General features: G+C 37.0%; 1 protein-coding gene across 1 annotated transcript in view; it reads right to left on the bottom strand.

The window, feature by feature from the left end:
- Positions 1-905: 905 nt before the first annotated feature.
- cog3 (component of oligomeric golgi complex 3) overlaps positions 906-17,917 on the bottom strand; it is a 19,766-nt gene continuing 2,754 nt past the window's right edge. Inside the window, exons 3-23 of the mRNA XM_048194874.1 lie at positions 16,966-17,027; positions 16,586-16,751; positions 16,014-16,088; positions 15,851-15,943; positions 15,642-15,767; positions 15,492-15,572; positions 13,380-13,423; positions 13,123-13,249; positions 10,248-10,339; positions 9,916-10,055; positions 9,591-9,751; positions 7,457-7,559; positions 7,263-7,369; positions 6,972-7,061; positions 4,541-4,661; positions 4,257-4,345; positions 3,986-4,120; positions 3,702-3,777; positions 2,084-2,211; positions 1,857-1,955; positions 906-1,669 (exon numbers count right to left, since the gene is read on the bottom strand). Of these exons, the coding sequence (XP_048050831.1) occupies positions 1,643-1,669; positions 1,857-1,955; positions 2,084-2,211; positions 3,702-3,777; positions 3,986-4,120; positions 4,257-4,345; positions 4,541-4,661; positions 6,972-7,061; positions 7,263-7,369; positions 7,457-7,559; positions 9,591-9,751; positions 9,916-10,055; positions 10,248-10,339; positions 13,123-13,249; positions 13,380-13,423; positions 15,492-15,572; positions 15,642-15,767; positions 15,851-15,943; positions 16,014-16,088; positions 16,586-16,751; positions 16,966-17,027 (2,142 nt within the window). The 3' untranslated portion in view covers positions 906-1,642. The remainder of the gene's footprint in view (positions 1,670-1,856; positions 1,956-2,083; positions 2,212-3,701; positions 3,778-3,985; positions 4,121-4,256; positions 4,346-4,540; positions 4,662-6,971; positions 7,062-7,262; positions 7,370-7,456; positions 7,560-9,590; positions 9,752-9,915; positions 10,056-10,247; positions 10,340-13,122; positions 13,250-13,379; positions 13,424-15,491; positions 15,573-15,641; positions 15,768-15,850; positions 15,944-16,013; positions 16,089-16,585; positions 16,752-16,965; positions 17,028-17,917) is intronic.

Below are 17,917 nucleotides of genomic sequence, written 5' to 3'. Positions count from 1 at the left end.
TGAATTAACATTGTGTATGAAATGTGCTATACAAATAAAATTGCCTTGCCTTGCTTAGTTATTATTGCCTTTAATTATATGTTCACTGATTGCAATAAAAAAAAGACTAAAATTAACTAATATTAAAATGAAAACAATATAAAAATACAAGTCAAAATATGAATAAAAACTGTGACAATAATGATTTTTTTTTTTGCTGTTTGTTCAAATGAACAAACAGAATTCTTGAACATTTTGTCACAACTTAATTTCTCATGTTCAATCCACTTGAATTTTGCACAATTTAAGTTAACTTATTCTGTTGTTCATAATAAACATAATTGTTTTTAACATGCAATGATCTAACACAAGAATTTAAATCTATTAATCAAAACAATTGAAATAGTGAATTCGTTTTAGTCTTGTAATTGCATGGAAAAGTTTTCCTTAAAACTAACATAGTGTGATTTGAGGAATCTGCAGGACGAATGAACTTTGGATCACATCTCTAATATTAATCTGAGCAATACTACTCTGAGTAAACACTACTACTAATAAAATATGTCAAAGAAACATCTAAATATTGCTGCTGCTCCCACTGTAAATATATGATCTGATGGATTCACTTCAGCATGAAGCACATTTGATGTTTTCTGCTTTAAAGACTTATTACTTTCATAAATCAGCATCAGCTTTATTAAACGGCAGAAGGCAAGGCACTGGGAAAGTGTTTTAAGATCTTCATCTGTTGAAGCTAAAGGAAATTTCCCATAATGCAAGAGAAAATGAAGATTGTTGGCCCTAAAACACCATTTTAATGCTCGGTCACGTAACGATCGCGTCAGATCTCATTTCCAAGCCGTAAAAGTTCATGAGAAGTTTGAGAGCATTAATTCAGAATAAATCACAACATGTCACAGAAAACGTGTGAGAAACCTTCAGCTTTAGTTCAGGATCGACATGAAATCATCACAATCTACAGAAATTAAGGGTCATTCGTATCAAATATTATATGAAACTTATAGCATATATAAAAAGCCCAAAGAGAGAGAGGATTCTTCACAAACATCTCCTAAACTCAAGATGACAGTGAGCAAATGTGATGAAGAATAATTCACCCTAAAATTAAACTGAAGTTATTTACTCGTCCTCAGGTCATTCCAAACCTGTATAAATCAATCTTTCATACAACATCAGAGTTTTCACAGCTTGACGGATGATGAACATGATGTGCTCGTCGGGACAAAATAACATCATACAGGTTTGAAATGACGTGAGAATGAACATTTCTGAGTGAAATAATAAATATATTTAATGCTCATCATCACCTTTTACATGCATTTGCTCTCTTATCAGTCCAGATTTACTCTTTCATCCTTCAAACTCCTGTAGCCCTGGACACACAGCGCCCCCTGGCGGATAACGCAGGTCTGTGCCAGTCAATCGACTCGCATCATTCCCGCCTTCGTATAATTTAAATCTGTACAAACTGATTCAGTATCAATGACACCCAGCACCTGCGGCGGAGCGGGACGGGTCACACTGTCTTTGGTCATAAAGACTAGTCTGTCTCCAGAATCTTCTGGAAGGTTCAGGACGAAGCCCTCTCAGGGAGGTTTTCCGTCTCTTTTCCCAGCGCTGTCGTGGTCCGAGGACGGAAGATCTACTTCACAGACAGCAGCAGATTGATCTGATGGCAGGAGGACAAGAAAGATTCAATGTTCAAGTGAACTTGATTCAGTGATGTTTACTGTTACTGAACTGAACTGATCTGAATAATGTCTTCTGTAGAGCTGAAGCTGAACTCATTTCATAATCCATGACTTCTGCAGCAGCTATTGATGTTCATTACAGTGAATAAAGCTTGAGTACTGCACCTGCTCCATGGAGGGACATGCGATGATCTGCAGGTCCTCTCCGCTGTACTCCTCCTGCAGGAACGCATGCAGTCTCTGGAACACCTGCTGAACGTTGTTCTGAAACCAGAGGGAACTCATCAGATCTTCATCATCACATGTGCTTAGCCCCGCCTTCAAATCTAACTGACCAATCCTGCCTCAGCACTAGAATAACCAAGACTTAATCAGTATTTTATGATACTCACTCTGACCGGCTTGAACAGAATGAACTCTGTGTCCTTATTGGCCAGATACAACGACAGGCTTTGTAAGGTGATGGGCAGCTTGTTCTTCAGGATCCGATAGGTGGTCATCACAAGGTCATTAATTTTGGCTGAAACACAGAAAATACATCCTCATTTAAGGATTAGTTCAGTTCAGAATTAAAATGTCCTGATAATTTACTCTCCTCCATGTCATCCAAGATGTTCATGTCTTTCTTTCTTCAGTTGAAGAGAAATGAAGGAAAACATTCCAGGATTTTTCTCCATATAGTGGACTTCACTGGGGTTCAACGGGTTGAAGGTCCAAATGTCAGTTTCAGTGCAGCTTCAAAGAGCTCTACATGATCCCAGACGAGGAATAAGAGTCTCATCTAGAGAAACCATCGGACATTTTCTAAAAAAAAATAAACATTATATACTTTTTAACCACAAATGCTCATCTTGCACTGCTCTGTGATGCTCCTCGCGTGACGTAATCATGTTGGAAAGGTCACGCGTGACGTAGGCAGAGGTAAGGATCTCATTTTCTCCTCCAACATCGTTGTTTTACCTATTTTTGTAAAGGTTGTTTGACTTCGTCTTTGACGTTCTCTTTGTAAACACTGGATCGGTACTTCACAGCATCACAGAGCAGTGCAAGATGAGCATTTGTGGTTAAAAAGTATATAATGTTTAATTTTTTTAGAAAATGTCCGATGGTTTCTCTAGATAAGACTCTTATTCCTCGTCTGGGATCATGTAGAGCTCTTTGAAGCTGCACTGAAACTGACATTTGGACCTTCAACCCGTTGAACCCCAGTGAAGTCCACTATATGGAGAAAAATCCTGGAATGTTTTCCTTCATTTCTTTTCCACTGAAGAAAGAAAGACATGAACTTGATCTTGAATGACATGGAGGAGAGTAGATTATCAGGACATTTTAATTCTGAAGTGAACTGTGAATAAACAGGCAATTGACCCTTCGCCGGGAGTTTGATTGACAAGCGATCTAACCAATCATAACGCCGAATCCGCCATTTTCTCCGACAAAGCAGTCAGGAGTTAGAAGATTAACCTCGGTGGACTTGAACTTGAAAAATGGTGTGTATTGACATATTTCCGCGTTTGAAACAACATACCTTCTGATGTTCATGCATGTTTATTTGATGCTATAAATGAACTAGTAGGAAGAGATGATCGGTTCACGAGCCGCTTGAGCTGAGGCGCTACAGCGATCTGTCACGACACATTAAAGAGCCACAAAACGCTTTTTATTGTTCGAATTTCTTTAAAAAAATTACATAATTTGAAAGCTGGGACTTTGTTTAATATCATCAGTAACCTGCTCTGTCTTGTCTGTCGACGTGTTGTCAGTGTCCTCTTTGCTCCGCGATGTATTTTTCACTGCGTGTGGCGTGACAGCGCCGTGGCTTGTCGGACAAAGCAACAGTAACTAAGGGGGGCGGGTCTTTGTGAAGGGTCAATTAGCGTTTTACATGTAAATCATTCAAATTCACGCTTCAGTGATATAGAAGTGTTTCTAGATGTGCAGCAGATCGTTTAATGTCCTCAAACAGCTAATTAGGGCTAATAATTAGATAATTAGAAGTTGTCGACTCACCAGGCTGAGCCCAGGGCTGCTGCGAGAGGTTGTACGTCGGCCCTCCTTGAACCGCCATCGTTTTTAAAGCTGCAACCTGTGATTGTGATGGAGAAATGAGGGATATATGAAGAAAACTCAAGACTACAATGGAGGTGTTTCAGGGAGTTCAGAAACAGACACTGATATAGAGAACAGATCCTCTTTAATAACTAAACTGGAAACACGCTTTCACTTTGCACCATTCATGACTGCATTCGACACAAATGTGTTTGCCGACCCTGAATTCATGAGTGAAACTTGACCTTGCTGAGGAACTCCTCCAGGTTTCCCACAAACATGTGCGTCTGCTGCTGGATGAAGTGCTCACAGCTGGACTTCAGGTGTCGATCCACGTCCTTCTTGGAGTCGATGTAGTGCTCTTTTATCTCCGGCGAACCCTGGTGTGAAAGCATTCGCTTATGATGAATGATTCAAATGCGAGCCATAAATCATTCATTATGGATCACGAGTCAGGCGTGAGGGCTGGAGACTTTGAAGAGCAGACAAGAAGAATAAATAAATAAAAGACGTTACCTCCAGCAGAAACTCAAGGATGGCATTATGGCTGTTCAGCCGGAAGAAATGGTGCACAGCCTTGGGATTGAAGATTTTGAAAGCGGCGTCTGAGGAAGAAGAGAAACTAATGTTGTTCTGCCATCTGCTGCCGCTTCACTGATATTACACACATTTCATCAGTTCACAGTTTTTATATAAAAACTGCAACATTTATGATATCAAATGTACAAAAAATGCTGGATGCATGAAAAACGAATCAGCAGTGGACAAATAAACATTCAAATTTACCCACAGAAACATACCTCTGGTCTTCTTCAAATCCAGAGAAATCTCTTTAATGGCGAAGTCAGCGTGGAACGGGGCGATCTGTTCGCGCATGATAAGGAGATGTTTGATAAGGAAGAGCTGCCCGTCTATTTGAGTCTGTGAAGGAAGTACAAAGGTTCATTTTACACGTCTGAGATCCAGCACAGCGTTTACTCTCTGCAACTGAAGCTTCACTAAACGGCGCCATCAGAAACGTTACTGGAGCAATCCTACCGTAGCACATTATCAGACACACTTCTTGTGTAAGTCTATACGAATCCTGTGTTTTTATAGAATGTAATACAATATAATATACAGTGCTCAGCGTAAATGAGTACACCCCCTTTGAAAGGTAACATTTTAAACTATCTCAAAGAACACAAAAACAATTTCCAAAATGTTGACAAGACTAAGTTTTATATAACATCTGTGAAAGTAAGGTTAATAATATAACAGAACAAAATTTTCAGTTTTACTCAAATTAGGGTGATGCAAAAATGAGTACACCCCACTGAAAGTCTCTGGAGCAAAGCTAAATTTTAGACTACAAATGTCTAATTTAACAAGAATTCAACCACAGGAGAGACTAATAATTCATTACACAGGTGTCCAGCAGACAGATGACTATAAAACGGTGTTAAAACCCCATTTCTTACTGTCAGCAATGGCACCACTGGAAGAGAAAAGTCACAAGACCTGAGAAAGAAAATAATTTCTTCACACCAGAAAGGTGAAGAAGATCAGCAAAGCTTTACTTATCAGTCAGAATACTTGAGCAAAAGTGGTACAAAAATTTAGAAAAGATTTCACAGAGACGTCCAGGTCGTCCACGGAAGTTAACACCTCGACAGGAGCGTCTTCTGATGAGAAGGGTTGAAGAAAATCGGCATTCGAGTTCACTGCAGTTATCTAAAGAAGTAGAAAGCCAAACTGTGGTGACTATTTCCCGTGACACAATACGGCGAACACTGCAGAGGAATGGCATCATGGGTGCCGTCCACGAAAGAAGCCTCTCCTAAAGCCCAGGCACAAAAACGCCCATCTAGAGTTTGCCAGGGCCCATGCTGACAAAGATGAAGACTACTGGGACTCTATACTCTGGAGTGATGAGACCGAGATAAATGTTTTTGGAACTGATGGCATCGCAAAGGTGAGGAATACAATGCATGGTGCCTACAGTGAAACATGGTGGTGTCAGTGTCCTTATGTGGGGCTGCTGGTGTCGAGCTGCATTTCATTGATGGCATCATGAATTCACAGATGTACTGCTTTATACTGAAAGAGAAGATGCTACCATCACTCCGTGCACTTTTCCAACATGATAATGATCCTAAACACACATCTAATGCCACTGTTGGATTTCTGAAGAAGAACAGGGTGAAAGTGATTCAGTGGCTCCTGATCTGAACCCAATCGAACACCTATGGGAGCATCACTCTCCATCCAGCATCCAGCCTCTAAAAGAGCTCATTCTTGAAGAACAGATGTTGCAAAATGTCGCCAACTTGTTCATTCATGCCTAGAAGACTTGGTGCTGTCATTAAAAATCATGGAGGCCATACAAAGTACTAGATGATGTAGTTTTTGTTGTGGGGTGTACTCATTTTTGCATCACCCTAATTTGAGTAAAACTGACAATTTTGTTCTCTAAGTTATATTATTAACCTTACTTTCATGTTATGAGTTAAACAGATGTTATATTAAACTTAGTCTTGTCAACATTTTGTAAATTGTTTTTGTGTTCATTGAGATATTGTTTAAAATGTTACTTTTCAAAGGGGGTGTACTCATTTACGCTGAGCACTGTGCTCTCTGATGCATGCAAATATCTCCCAAAATGAACGCTGGGCTGTGTAGTTGTAATATTTGAATAGTTTGAACACTTTGAAAATTGAGAGAGTACTTTGAATAAATACGGTTGCACTTAATAAGACTAAGAGAAAACTGTGATTAGTTTTTATTTCCATAATTTGTGGAAAGGAGTTCAGTTAGGAGGTCAAAAGTTGTAGAAGCTCATAAATCATGTACATATGACATCATACAGTTTGTGGCCTTTTACAGTGTTTGAATACTGCTGTCTTTCAATGCATGATTCATACTCAGAAAGTAGAACTGAAATGTCGTTCATTACAAGATGATTGATTAAAACATTTCAAATGCACCTTTCTAGTCATGTGTTTCGTCACTGAGGATTTCTTAAAAATACTGTGTAAAAATCTCATCTCGTTCTTGTTCTCATGAACTCAATCTCTAACTAATAACTATATTAAATAAACATTATTTTCAGTTTTGGCTAAATTAATAAAAAAAAAAACAGCACATCACTAAAGCTTGATTCATTCATTGTGCTTTCATGTTTGAATTTCTCATGTATGAAATGATTTAATGAAAGGTTGTGCTGTATATAGGTGCGTCAAGCTCTCTCACCTTGTTCTTCTGAATGACATCCGAGGCTTTGAGGAGAGACTGGATGCAGGCGGACAGCGCTTCCTGTGACAGACCCTGAAACACTGCCTTCTACAGGACAAAACAAGAAAAACACTGTCATTATTTACTGACCCCATATTATTTTCTGTATTTGAAAGATCATAAAAGGTCATTTTTTAAAGATACCCTTACTGCTCTTGTTAATACGGATAGTATCTTCTATGTACCACAAAATAAAGTCAGTGACAGACGGCTGTAATTATTAATCATTGATCAGTCTAGAATACTCACGTCTATGCAGCGGTAGAGTTTGGACAGGCAGACTAGTGTTCGTCGGACAGTCGGATACCACATGCCATGAAGATCTGCAGGAGAAACTGTGGTCTGCGCTCGAGGATCTGCAGGAAACACAAAGCATTTTATTGATTAGATTATAATCTGATGATTCCAGAAACTGTGTGTCACGACAAACACGCGACACACACCAGAGCTGATGAGCTTCCTGTTATCAGACTCCTCCAGCTGAACGTCGGAGAAAGAGCTTGAGGTCTGCTTCATCTGCTCCTCTTTCAGGCTCTGAGCGATTTTCTACAACAGAGAAAAGCAGTCAGATGAGAATTCACTGTTCAAAACATTGTGAGTGATAACAACACTGATGCATTTGCATTAAAAAAAGAAACGGCAGCGCTTTCCAGGCAGTGTTATCTTGAGTATAACTGAGATACTATTATAGTTTTTATGGTAACACTTTACAATAAAGAAGATCTCATGTGTTAATATTAGATAAAGTGTTAATGTTGTTTATGAGTCTGTGTGGTGTTTTTATTATGCTTTAAGACAAAACATCTGCAATTTCATCAAGTCAACACCATTGCTGAGTAGGGCATGAATATCAATAGCTTCTTAGTTACACTAGTTCTGTCGTAAAAGAGATTTGCCAGCATCTTTGGTCTAAAGCGGAGTCACATTAGTGAAATGTCAGCATAATTTTGCATGCAAAAAAGTCCACTGTCTGTTCTCAATAGTGTAGTGATATATAAAACACAGATCACACAGAAGTCACTCTCAAACCAAGCAGCTTTATGTTGTTCAGATGATTCCAAAAAGAATCGATTCCTCCATTTCAAGGCCTTGGAAATCAAGAGACGATTCCAAAAGAATCGATTCCGAGACGATGGGAATCAAGAGTCTAATTTAAAAAAAAAAAATTTTTTATAATCGATTCCTCAATTTCCGAGACGTTGGGAATCAAGAGTCGATTCCATAAAGAATCAATTCCTCAGTTCCGAGGCATTGGGAATCAAGAGTCAATTCCAAAATGAATTGATTCCTCGATTCCGAGACGTTGGGAATCAAGAGTCGATTCCACAATGAATTGATTCCGAGGCGTTGGGAATCAAGAGTCAATTCCAAAATGAATTGATTCAGAGACGTTGGGAATCAAGAGTCGATTCCAAAATGAATTGATTCCTCGATTCTGAGACATTGGGAATCAAGAGTCGATTCCAAAAAGAATCAATTCCTCAGTTCCGAGGCGTTGGGAATCAAGAGTCAATTCTAAAATTAATTGATTCCGAAACGTTGGGAATCAAGAGTCGATTCCAAAATGAATTGATTCCTCGATTCTGAGACGCTGGGAATCAAGAGTCAATTCCAAAATGAATTGATTCCTCGATTCCGAGACGTTGGGAATCAAGAGTCGATTCCAAAATGAATTGATTCCTCGATTCCGAGACGTTGGGAATCAAGAGTCGATTCCAAAATGAATTGATTCCTTGATTCCGAGACGTTGGGAATCAAGAGTCGATTCCAAAATGAATCAATTCCTCAGTTCCGAGGCGTTGGGAATCAAGAGTCAATTCCAAAATGAATTGATTCAGAGACGTAGGGAATCAAGAGTCGATTCCAAAATGTACCGAATCCTCTATTCCGAGGCATTGGGAATCAAGAGTCGATTCCAAAATGTACCGAATCCTCGATTCCGAGGCATTGGGAATCAAGAGTCGATTCCAAAAAGAATCAATTCCTCATTTCCGAGGTGTTGGGAATCAAGAGTCAATTCCAAAATTAATTGATTCAGAGACGTTGGGAATCAAGAGTCGATTCCAAAATGTACCGAATCCTCTATTCCGAGACGTTGGGAATCAAGAGTCGACTGCAAAAGTTGTAATCGATTCCATCCAGGGGAACTGACTTCAGATCAACAACGCTACTCATTAATTCGCCACTCGCTTGCTAATAATAATTGGAAGTCCAATTCATTTCTGCGAACAAGTTCTTTTGGACAGTTCGTTTCAATGAACTAGTTAAAAAAAAAAGATTAAATTATAATAAACTAGTCTTATAATCTCCATGGTTTAGCATTTTTCCTCATATTCTCCATTGTTGCAGCTCCTCTCTTCCAAGTCTGTCAGTAATGTTTAGTTCCTGTCTCTATGAAGCCCCTACTTCTGAAAAGATCAATGTGCTCTGATTGGTCGGCTGGAGCAGTGTGTTGTGATTGGTGTTTGGGAAATGTCCCGCCCCTTACCATAACCACCAGTTTCAACACACTACTAACTAACTCAACCCACTCACAGGTCCCCTTTAAGCGATCTTTTGGCTGCAGTCGCCGCTCACCTCCATCATCTCTAGTTTGTCGGGGTAGGCCAGGTCTCCTGGTGCAGGATTGTACCCAATGATGTCGGTCTGGATGTAGATGTGTGTCCTGTAGACCAAACGCTCCTGCACGTCCTCCAGCATCTGCTTCACTAATGCATCAAACGCTGCCAGCTGGACCACTGTGACAAACCAACACAAAATATTATGGCTTTTCCACATTTTACAGTTAATGTGCGCCCATCAGGCCCTTTTGTTTTGGAGTCTCCTACAACATGTTCACATGCATGCAAGGTCAAAAAACACTTTAGAGGATAGACATGGTGGTGGGAAAAGCTTCTTTTACCGTTGTTTAGGACATGATCCTCCAGCATCTCGTTCTTCAGGATGCCACAGAGCTCAGACAGCGTCTCCAGATGGACCACATGGATGATCAGAGGCCTCAAGAAGTCATACAGGGACAGGCAGAGTTTCTCCAGAAGCTCACTGTCACAAATACATCAAATTACATGACATGACAATATTCTCAAGTACTATTATAATAACACAAATATAGTTAAAAGCAAAGCGATTCAGTTTGATTCTAACAGCTCATGTTGTGTTTCACGCAGTAAAGACAATAATTCTGAGTCAGAACAATGATGAGAGTTTTCATGTTTGGATGATTCTGGTACTCACTCCAGTTTGGACGTGGGTTTGGAGAAGAACTCATTGTAAAGCTGGTGTTCATCTTGACAAACGTGGACCATGAACGCACAGCCACTGCGCACCTGAAACAACATCTCCAATCACCAGCTGAACATTTCAAACAAACAACATCTACGACACATGGATCTGATAGCATCAGCAGTGATGAGCTCATATCATTACGAATTACATCGTCTTTGATATTTTAAGATAGTTCAGTTAAATGGCCTATGAAACATACTTTAACTTTCAGTCAAGAGCAATCAGAAAAGCACAAACAAAACTGCTAAAATTCTGATCTTCCACAACTTTCTTAAGAAATTTGTTCTTGTTTTCAGCAAAAACTCACTTAATTTTGATACATTTTTCAGTAAACAAGACTTAATATCTTCAGTCATTTCTCTTCTCCAGTAAATGTATCTTGATTTAAGAATGTTTAGATATTTGTGCTGGAAAACAAGTATACCGCACTGAATCAAAATACACCAGTTTTATGATATTTGGACAAACCGTTCAGAAGTTATAAGCAAAAAACCTTTATTATCTCCTGACCAGTAGATGGCGCTGTGCTGAAACTCTGTACGTAGCCTCAGGTCATGTTTGTGATGACACGTACCAATATTCGTCCCAATATGCTAAAGTGTTGTCGAGATATAGCCTCGCATCCATTTTGAAGTGCTCGAATACACTTGCGCATTATTCAAAAACAGTTCCTCGATTCCAAGGCACTGGGAATCAAGAGTCGATTCCAAAATGAACCGATTCCTCAATTTCGAGGCATTGGGAATCCAGAGTTGATTCCAAAATGAATTGATTCCTCAATTTCGAGGCATTGGGAATCAATCATTATGTTCATGAAATAGTATATGTGTAATCTTAAGTGAGGATTAAATATCAAATATTTATAATAATGGTAATTTAACTTTTATTTTTCTAGTGACTACTGAAATTGATGAACTGAAATCGGGTATGTGTAGAAGAGAGTCTTATTGTAGAAACTAAATGAAGTGTTTATGGTATATAGTTTTTAATGACAAATGAAGCTAATGAAATAACACGTGTAATTTTATTTACTGATTTATTTATTGTCAACTCTACATTTTAGTGGTATCGATGAATTGAAAATTGTGTATTTTTAGTGGAGAGTCTTATTGATGAAATTAATTGATTAACTGTTGTCGCTATTGGTGAACTGACGTACTCATGATAATTTTAGAGGGTACTGTTTTTATGAAATTTGTGTATGTTAAGATTTTTTAGAGAAATTGTCTATCTAGTGACCTGCCCAAGGACTACAGATGGAAATTAGCTAATAGCTAAATCTGGTGCAGAGCATCTTCTCTCTACTTGAGATTAATGTTTTTTCTGTGCATTGTCCTTGATAAATCAATCAATCAATCAAGAGTCAATTGCAAAAATAATCGATTCCTCCATTCCAAGGCGTTAGGAATCAAGAGACGATTCCAAAAGAATCGATTCCTTGATTCCTAGCCGATGGGAATCCTCAATTCTAAGGAGTTGGGAATGAAGAGACGATTCCAAAAATAATTGATTCTTCGATTCCGAGGTGATGGGAATCAAGATTTAAAAACCACTTCCTTTATTCCGAGGCATTAGGAGTCAAGAGTCGATTCCAAAAATAATTGATTCCTCGATTCCGAGGCGTTGGGAATCAAGAGTTGATTCCAAAAAGAATCAATTCCTCCATTCCGAGACATTGTTAATAAAGAGTCAATTCCAAAATGAATTGATTCAGAGACGTTGGGAATCAAGAGTTGATTCTAAAATGAACCGATTACTCGATTCCGAGGCATTGGGAATCAAGAGTGATTCCAAAAAGAATTGATTCAGAGGCGTTGGGAATTAAGAGTCGATTGCAAAAGTTGTAATCGATTCCATCCAGGGGAATCGACTTCAGTTCAAGATAATTCAGTTGAACGTCCCACAAAACATACTTTAACTTTCAGTCAAAAGCAATCAGAAAAGAACTGCTGATTCTGATCTTCCACAACTTTCTGAAGATATTTCTTCTTGTTTTAAGCAAAAACTCACTTCATTTTTCAGTAAACAAGACGTAATATCTTCAGTCATTTCTCTTCTCCAGTAAATGTATCTTGATTTAAGAATGTTTAGATATTTGTACTGGAAAACAAGACAAAAATACTGGGAAAAAATACCGCACTGAATCAAAATACACCAGTTTTACGATATTTGGACAAACTGTTCAGAAGTTATAAGCAAAAAAATACTTTTTTTATTATCTCCTGACCAGTAGGTGGCACTGTGCTGAAACTCTGCATGTAGCCTCAGGTCATGCTTGTGATGACACGTACCAATATTCGTCTCAATACGCTAAAGTGTTGCGGAGATCTGGCCTTTTGACATGCTCTTTGTCAAATCCGCTTGTGTGTTAGTCGAAAACAGTTGGGTCTATCAAAAAGCTTTTAATAGATTTTTGCAAACACGATCTGAAGATGATCTGTGCCAATTTTGGTGAAAATCGGACGAACCGTCCAGGACATCATGGCAGAAAATGACACCATAGGGTGCAATTGAATAGTCCGGATTATTAGCATAAAAGCAAATGCAGATTCGGACAGTTGGTGGCGCTAGAGGGAATGAGTTAGAGACTCCAAATTCGCTGTGGTTAATGTTCGGACTGTCCTCTATCTGTTTGCCAAATTTCACCATTTTCCCACAAGTGGTTCTATGGGCAGCCGTAGACTCAAGAAGAAGGAGGAGGAAGAATAATAAGAACACTAACAGATACAACAGTTGCCTACACACCTTCAGTGCTTTGCCCCAGATAATCAGTGATGATTTCAGTATGATTTCCCTAAAGAGAAACAGAAGTTGATTCCCTCACCAGAGCGCAGTGATCCTTGCTGTTCTGGCTGGTGAGGTCCGTGATGGTGGAGTTTATACTGGGACTGAGCAGAACTTCTCTCTGGTCCAAATAACACTGATGAATCTCGTCCAAGAGCTGCTGATACCTGGAAGAGATTCAGTCACGAGTTATTACTCATCACATGGCATTTGTGGGAGAAAGACGATTCAATCTTTCCACTGTTGCACATTACTCATTTCTTCAGGTTTAAATGAAAGAAGGTTCCCATCACTCACTCTGGGATTATTTCAGACCGCTGTTCAACTTGCTCAATGAGCCTCTGAAACAAACAACAAATATATATTATTTAGGTTTTGGAACAACATGAGTGTGAAATTAGATGAATTATTGCTATAAATCCTACTGTATCATATTTGATGCTTGCAAAAAGTCTTTTAGTATAATTGTACAAACGTCCTCCTTCAGCTCGTGTCTTTCTGCTGTGAAATCTTGATTTTTATCAAGTAAACGTGAGAATAACTTTGATATTGTTAGTAATATTTCATCAGGACTGAAGCAGGTTAACTTGATTATCTAGACATCATTTATTATAAAAATCAGGAGTATCAAATATGATCATCAGGTTTATTTGTTCATCTCTCGATCATCATTGTATTGCATTATATGTTTTAAAACTACAGAGATTTGATCATAAAACTGAACATTTAAATATCATCTTACTAAGACATATTATTGACAGATATTGATATTTATATGCATTTTATCTGCTATACTGTTATAAAGATCTCACTACAAGCTTCAGAATTTCATATAAATATCAGAATCTGCACCAAATTAACATATTTTAGAATAAAATTGAGCTCCATATTCTCACTATATCAGACTATATGAGCCATAAAAGACTGATGGATCAAATATGATACTCAACAAAAAACATGCAAATTTATTCATTTATTTATTGATTGATTAAAAGGTTCAATAAACTGTTTCAATAATGATGTTTTGGACTATTATTGCACTATGTGCACTTATTGGACTATGTCAGGACTTACAGGGTTAAACGAGCCTAATTAACCCTTAAAGGGTCTTTGGGGTCTAAATACCGTTTAAAAAAAAAAAAAGTTCTCTTTGTCCAAATGACATGAAACTTTGTACAGTTGTTAACACTAGATCTACAAATAAAATATATATATATATATATATATATATATATATATATATATATTGGAGTGATATCTTGTTTTTATGTTAGTGTAGAAAAAAAGTCAGGCAACAAAATGTAATTTTGTAACAAAATAATTGTATTTAAAAAACAAATGTAATTCTACTCTGTTTATTAATGTTTTTACTTCATATTTGTGCAGTTTTTGGAGAATTTATCATATCTTTTAAATTTATATTTATAAATAAATAAATATTTTGTTGAACAGGTTTTTATACAAAAACAGCTTTTTATGTAAAATTCACTTTATCAAAGACCCACATTTTTAACTTCCATTCATGGGGATAACATGGATAATTTGACATGGTTTAGTGTGAGATTTTTGCCAATCTTTTGGAAAATGCAGTTTTAATAGTAAAAAATGATCACTTTATCCAGCAGATGGCAGCAGAGCTCCACTATTTGCTGTTTGACTGACTGAAAGACATCTTTACACAAGTATTTTCAGTTTGATTCATATCTAAATATTATCAAATCACAATTATGACAATAAAAATTACTTTTTGTAAAAGTTTAGCTTTTTTATGTACTGAAAAAAATAAGTTTTTCAATAATGTTGATTTTGAGGATGAATTTTGTACATTTTCTAAGTGGGGTCTCATCATAATGTAACAATATTGAAAAACTGATTTTTTTATTACAATAAATACTAAACTTTGACAAAAAGTCATTTTTATTGTAATAATTGTGATTTCATAATATTTAGATATGAATCAAACTGAAAATACTTGAAAGATGTCTTTCAGTCAGTCAAACAGCAAATAGTGGAGCTCTGCAGCCATCTGCTGGATAAAGTGATCATTTTTTACTTTTAAAACTGAATTTTCCAAGAGAATCTCACACTAAACCATGTCAAATTATCCATGTTATCCCCATGAATGAAAGTTAGAAATGTGGGTCTTTATAAAGTGAATTTTACATAATTTTTGAATTTTTACATTTTCACATTTTATATAAATTTAAAAAATATGATAAATCCTCCAAAAACTGCACAAATGTGGAGGAAAAACATTAATAAACAAAGTAAAATTGCATTTGTTTTTTTTAAAAAAAAACAATTATTTTGTTACAGAATTACATTTTGTTGCCTGTGGTCTGTGGAGACCCCAAACGAAGACCGTACAAGGTTTAAACAGGTGAAGAGATCTGGTGTCACAAGACTTACTCGAACTTTAGGCGCCGCTGCTCTGAACTTCACGTAGTAGAGTGTGAAGGCGTTGTCTGCGTTTGGAGCGCCCAGCGGGTCCTGTCAATGAAATAATACAGTCAGCTGAGAACTAATAACCATCAAGGCTTTACTTTACACTAAACGTACCCTTTTAGTCAGCTGACCCGTGAGGTTCTGCAAAGTGTTGACAGTGTGGCTCTTGATGAGCTGCATGGCTTTGGACAGGCACTGCTTGAATTTGGAGAGATAGACTGGATAGTCTTTGAAATTTGGCTGGAAGAAGACACGAGGAATAGATTATACACATGTTCTTGTCCAGAAGAATACTCCAACACTGTACACAATGTTTTGCTTACATGTGATGAAACGTATTCTATGCACTCATCTAATTTGGAAAGCATCGGAATGAATCCCTCGCTGTTCACCGATAACGTCGTCGAGTTGAGTTTCTACAGGAGGAGAGCCGATTAATAAGCAGATGACAAACACGTGACGAACACGTTTTGGGAACGGCATTACCGTGTTTATGTTTTCCAGTTCATTAAAATATGACAGTTTCTCCTGAATGCTCTCGGCAAGATCCACCAGCTCCGACTGTTAACGGCAGAGAGAGAAGTCAAACAAACCTTGTTTAATAAATCAATGTATGTGTGTGAACACATCTCTGATTACACACACTACCGCTCAAACGTTTGGAATTTGTTACTGTTTTTATTTTAAGAGTCTCTTCTGCTCTCCAAAGCTGCATTTATTTAATCAAAAATACAGTAAAAATAGTGAAATATTATTCCAATGTAAATCAGATGTTTTCTATGTGAATATATAGTAAAGTGTAATTTATTCCTGTGATCAAAGCTGAATTTTCAGCATCATTACTCCAGTCTTCAGTGTCACATGACCCTTCAGAAATCATTCTAACATGCTGTAATAATATTTCACAATTTTTACTGTATTTTTGATCAAATAAATGCAGACTTGGTGAGCAGAATAGACTTTTTTCACAAACATTTAATAAGCGGAAGTGTGTGTACTGGTCATCTCTGTGGGTCAGACACTGATTTGAGCATGTGATCGAGGTCACATCATCAGACCTGCTCCTTCAGCAGTTGTTCACAGGCCTCATGAAGCGTCCCTGTTTTGGTGGACACAAACAGATACTGCTTCTGCAGAGAGTCCAGGTGCTCCAGAGCAGCGTTCACGTCGTTTAAAATGGCATCGCACTGCTCCTGATAGCCGTTCAAAACATCTCGGGTCTTCCTGTGGAGTGAAGCACAACTCTATTGATCCAACATCAGCTTTTAGTGTAACTGCAGTGCTCTCAATCATTAAAAGAAACAGTTAGAGCTTGACTGTGAACTGTACAATTTTAATTTTGACCATTCCTTCCATCTTTAATTGCATGTGAACAACGAGAACTTCTCATATTATATTGTCATGGATGCTCTCAATGAAACCGGACACGAACACACACCTGTATTTAGTGGCTTCATCTTGATCCATCTGAACCTGCAGCTTTGAGAACCAGGAAAAAAACTGACAGACAGATGACGTCATTAGTCATGTGACAATGATGATGTCATTCATCATTTGCACAATGAAACAACAGACACAAAAACACGAGAGTCTGCAAACGCTTTCATTTGTTGAAAGTGAAGTGTTTAATATTTGTGATGTTAAAAGAAATACTTTCTTGTATCACAGCAGTTCAACTTGCTCAAAATGTTTATTTCCCTACTCTGATATATATATTTTTTAATAAAACACTAATATACCACACTGATGTCAGATTATCTCTTCATTTATAACTAGATATAAATTCCAAGACATGTTTCCTATTTTTAGTACAGTGTCTGAACTTTTGGTAGTTCAATCAAGTGTAAAAATACAGTAATGTCCAAAAGTGATGTCCAGCCTGGTAAAACTGACATCTTCACCCTTTATCCAAATATTATTATACATTTTGTGGTCATATTGTGTAGTTGTGCTTGGAGACAATTGTTTTATTTGTGATAATAATGCAATGAAACATGACAGATTGTGCGACATAATTTTATTTATAATTTCATTATTATTTATATATATTATTTTATTATTAAAATGTATAATTTTATGTATTTATTTTAATTATATTTATTTATTAGAATTTTATTTTAATCGTATTTATTTTTACTTTAATTTTTTTTATTTTAATTATATTATTATTTTAATATTATTTATTTATTAACCTAATTAACTTAAATTGTTTAACTTAATTTAATAAATTTTTATTTTATTTAAATTATATTTATTTATTTATTTATTTATTTACCTCAATTTTATTTACTTACTGTATAACATACTAATAGATAAACAACATCCTCCTCTTACAATTTCTGCTGTACATAATATGTATATTGTACACATTATGTGAATTTTATGTACAG

The sequence above is a fragment of the Megalobrama amblycephala genome, linkage group LG6 (genome assembly GCF_018812025.1).
Source record: "Megalobrama amblycephala isolate DHTTF-2021 linkage group LG6, ASM1881202v1, whole genome shotgun sequence".
Taxonomy (NCBI): domain Eukaryota; kingdom Metazoa; phylum Chordata; class Actinopteri; order Cypriniformes; family Xenocyprididae; genus Megalobrama; species Megalobrama amblycephala.
This window is presented reverse-complemented; position numbering and strand designations above follow the sequence as displayed.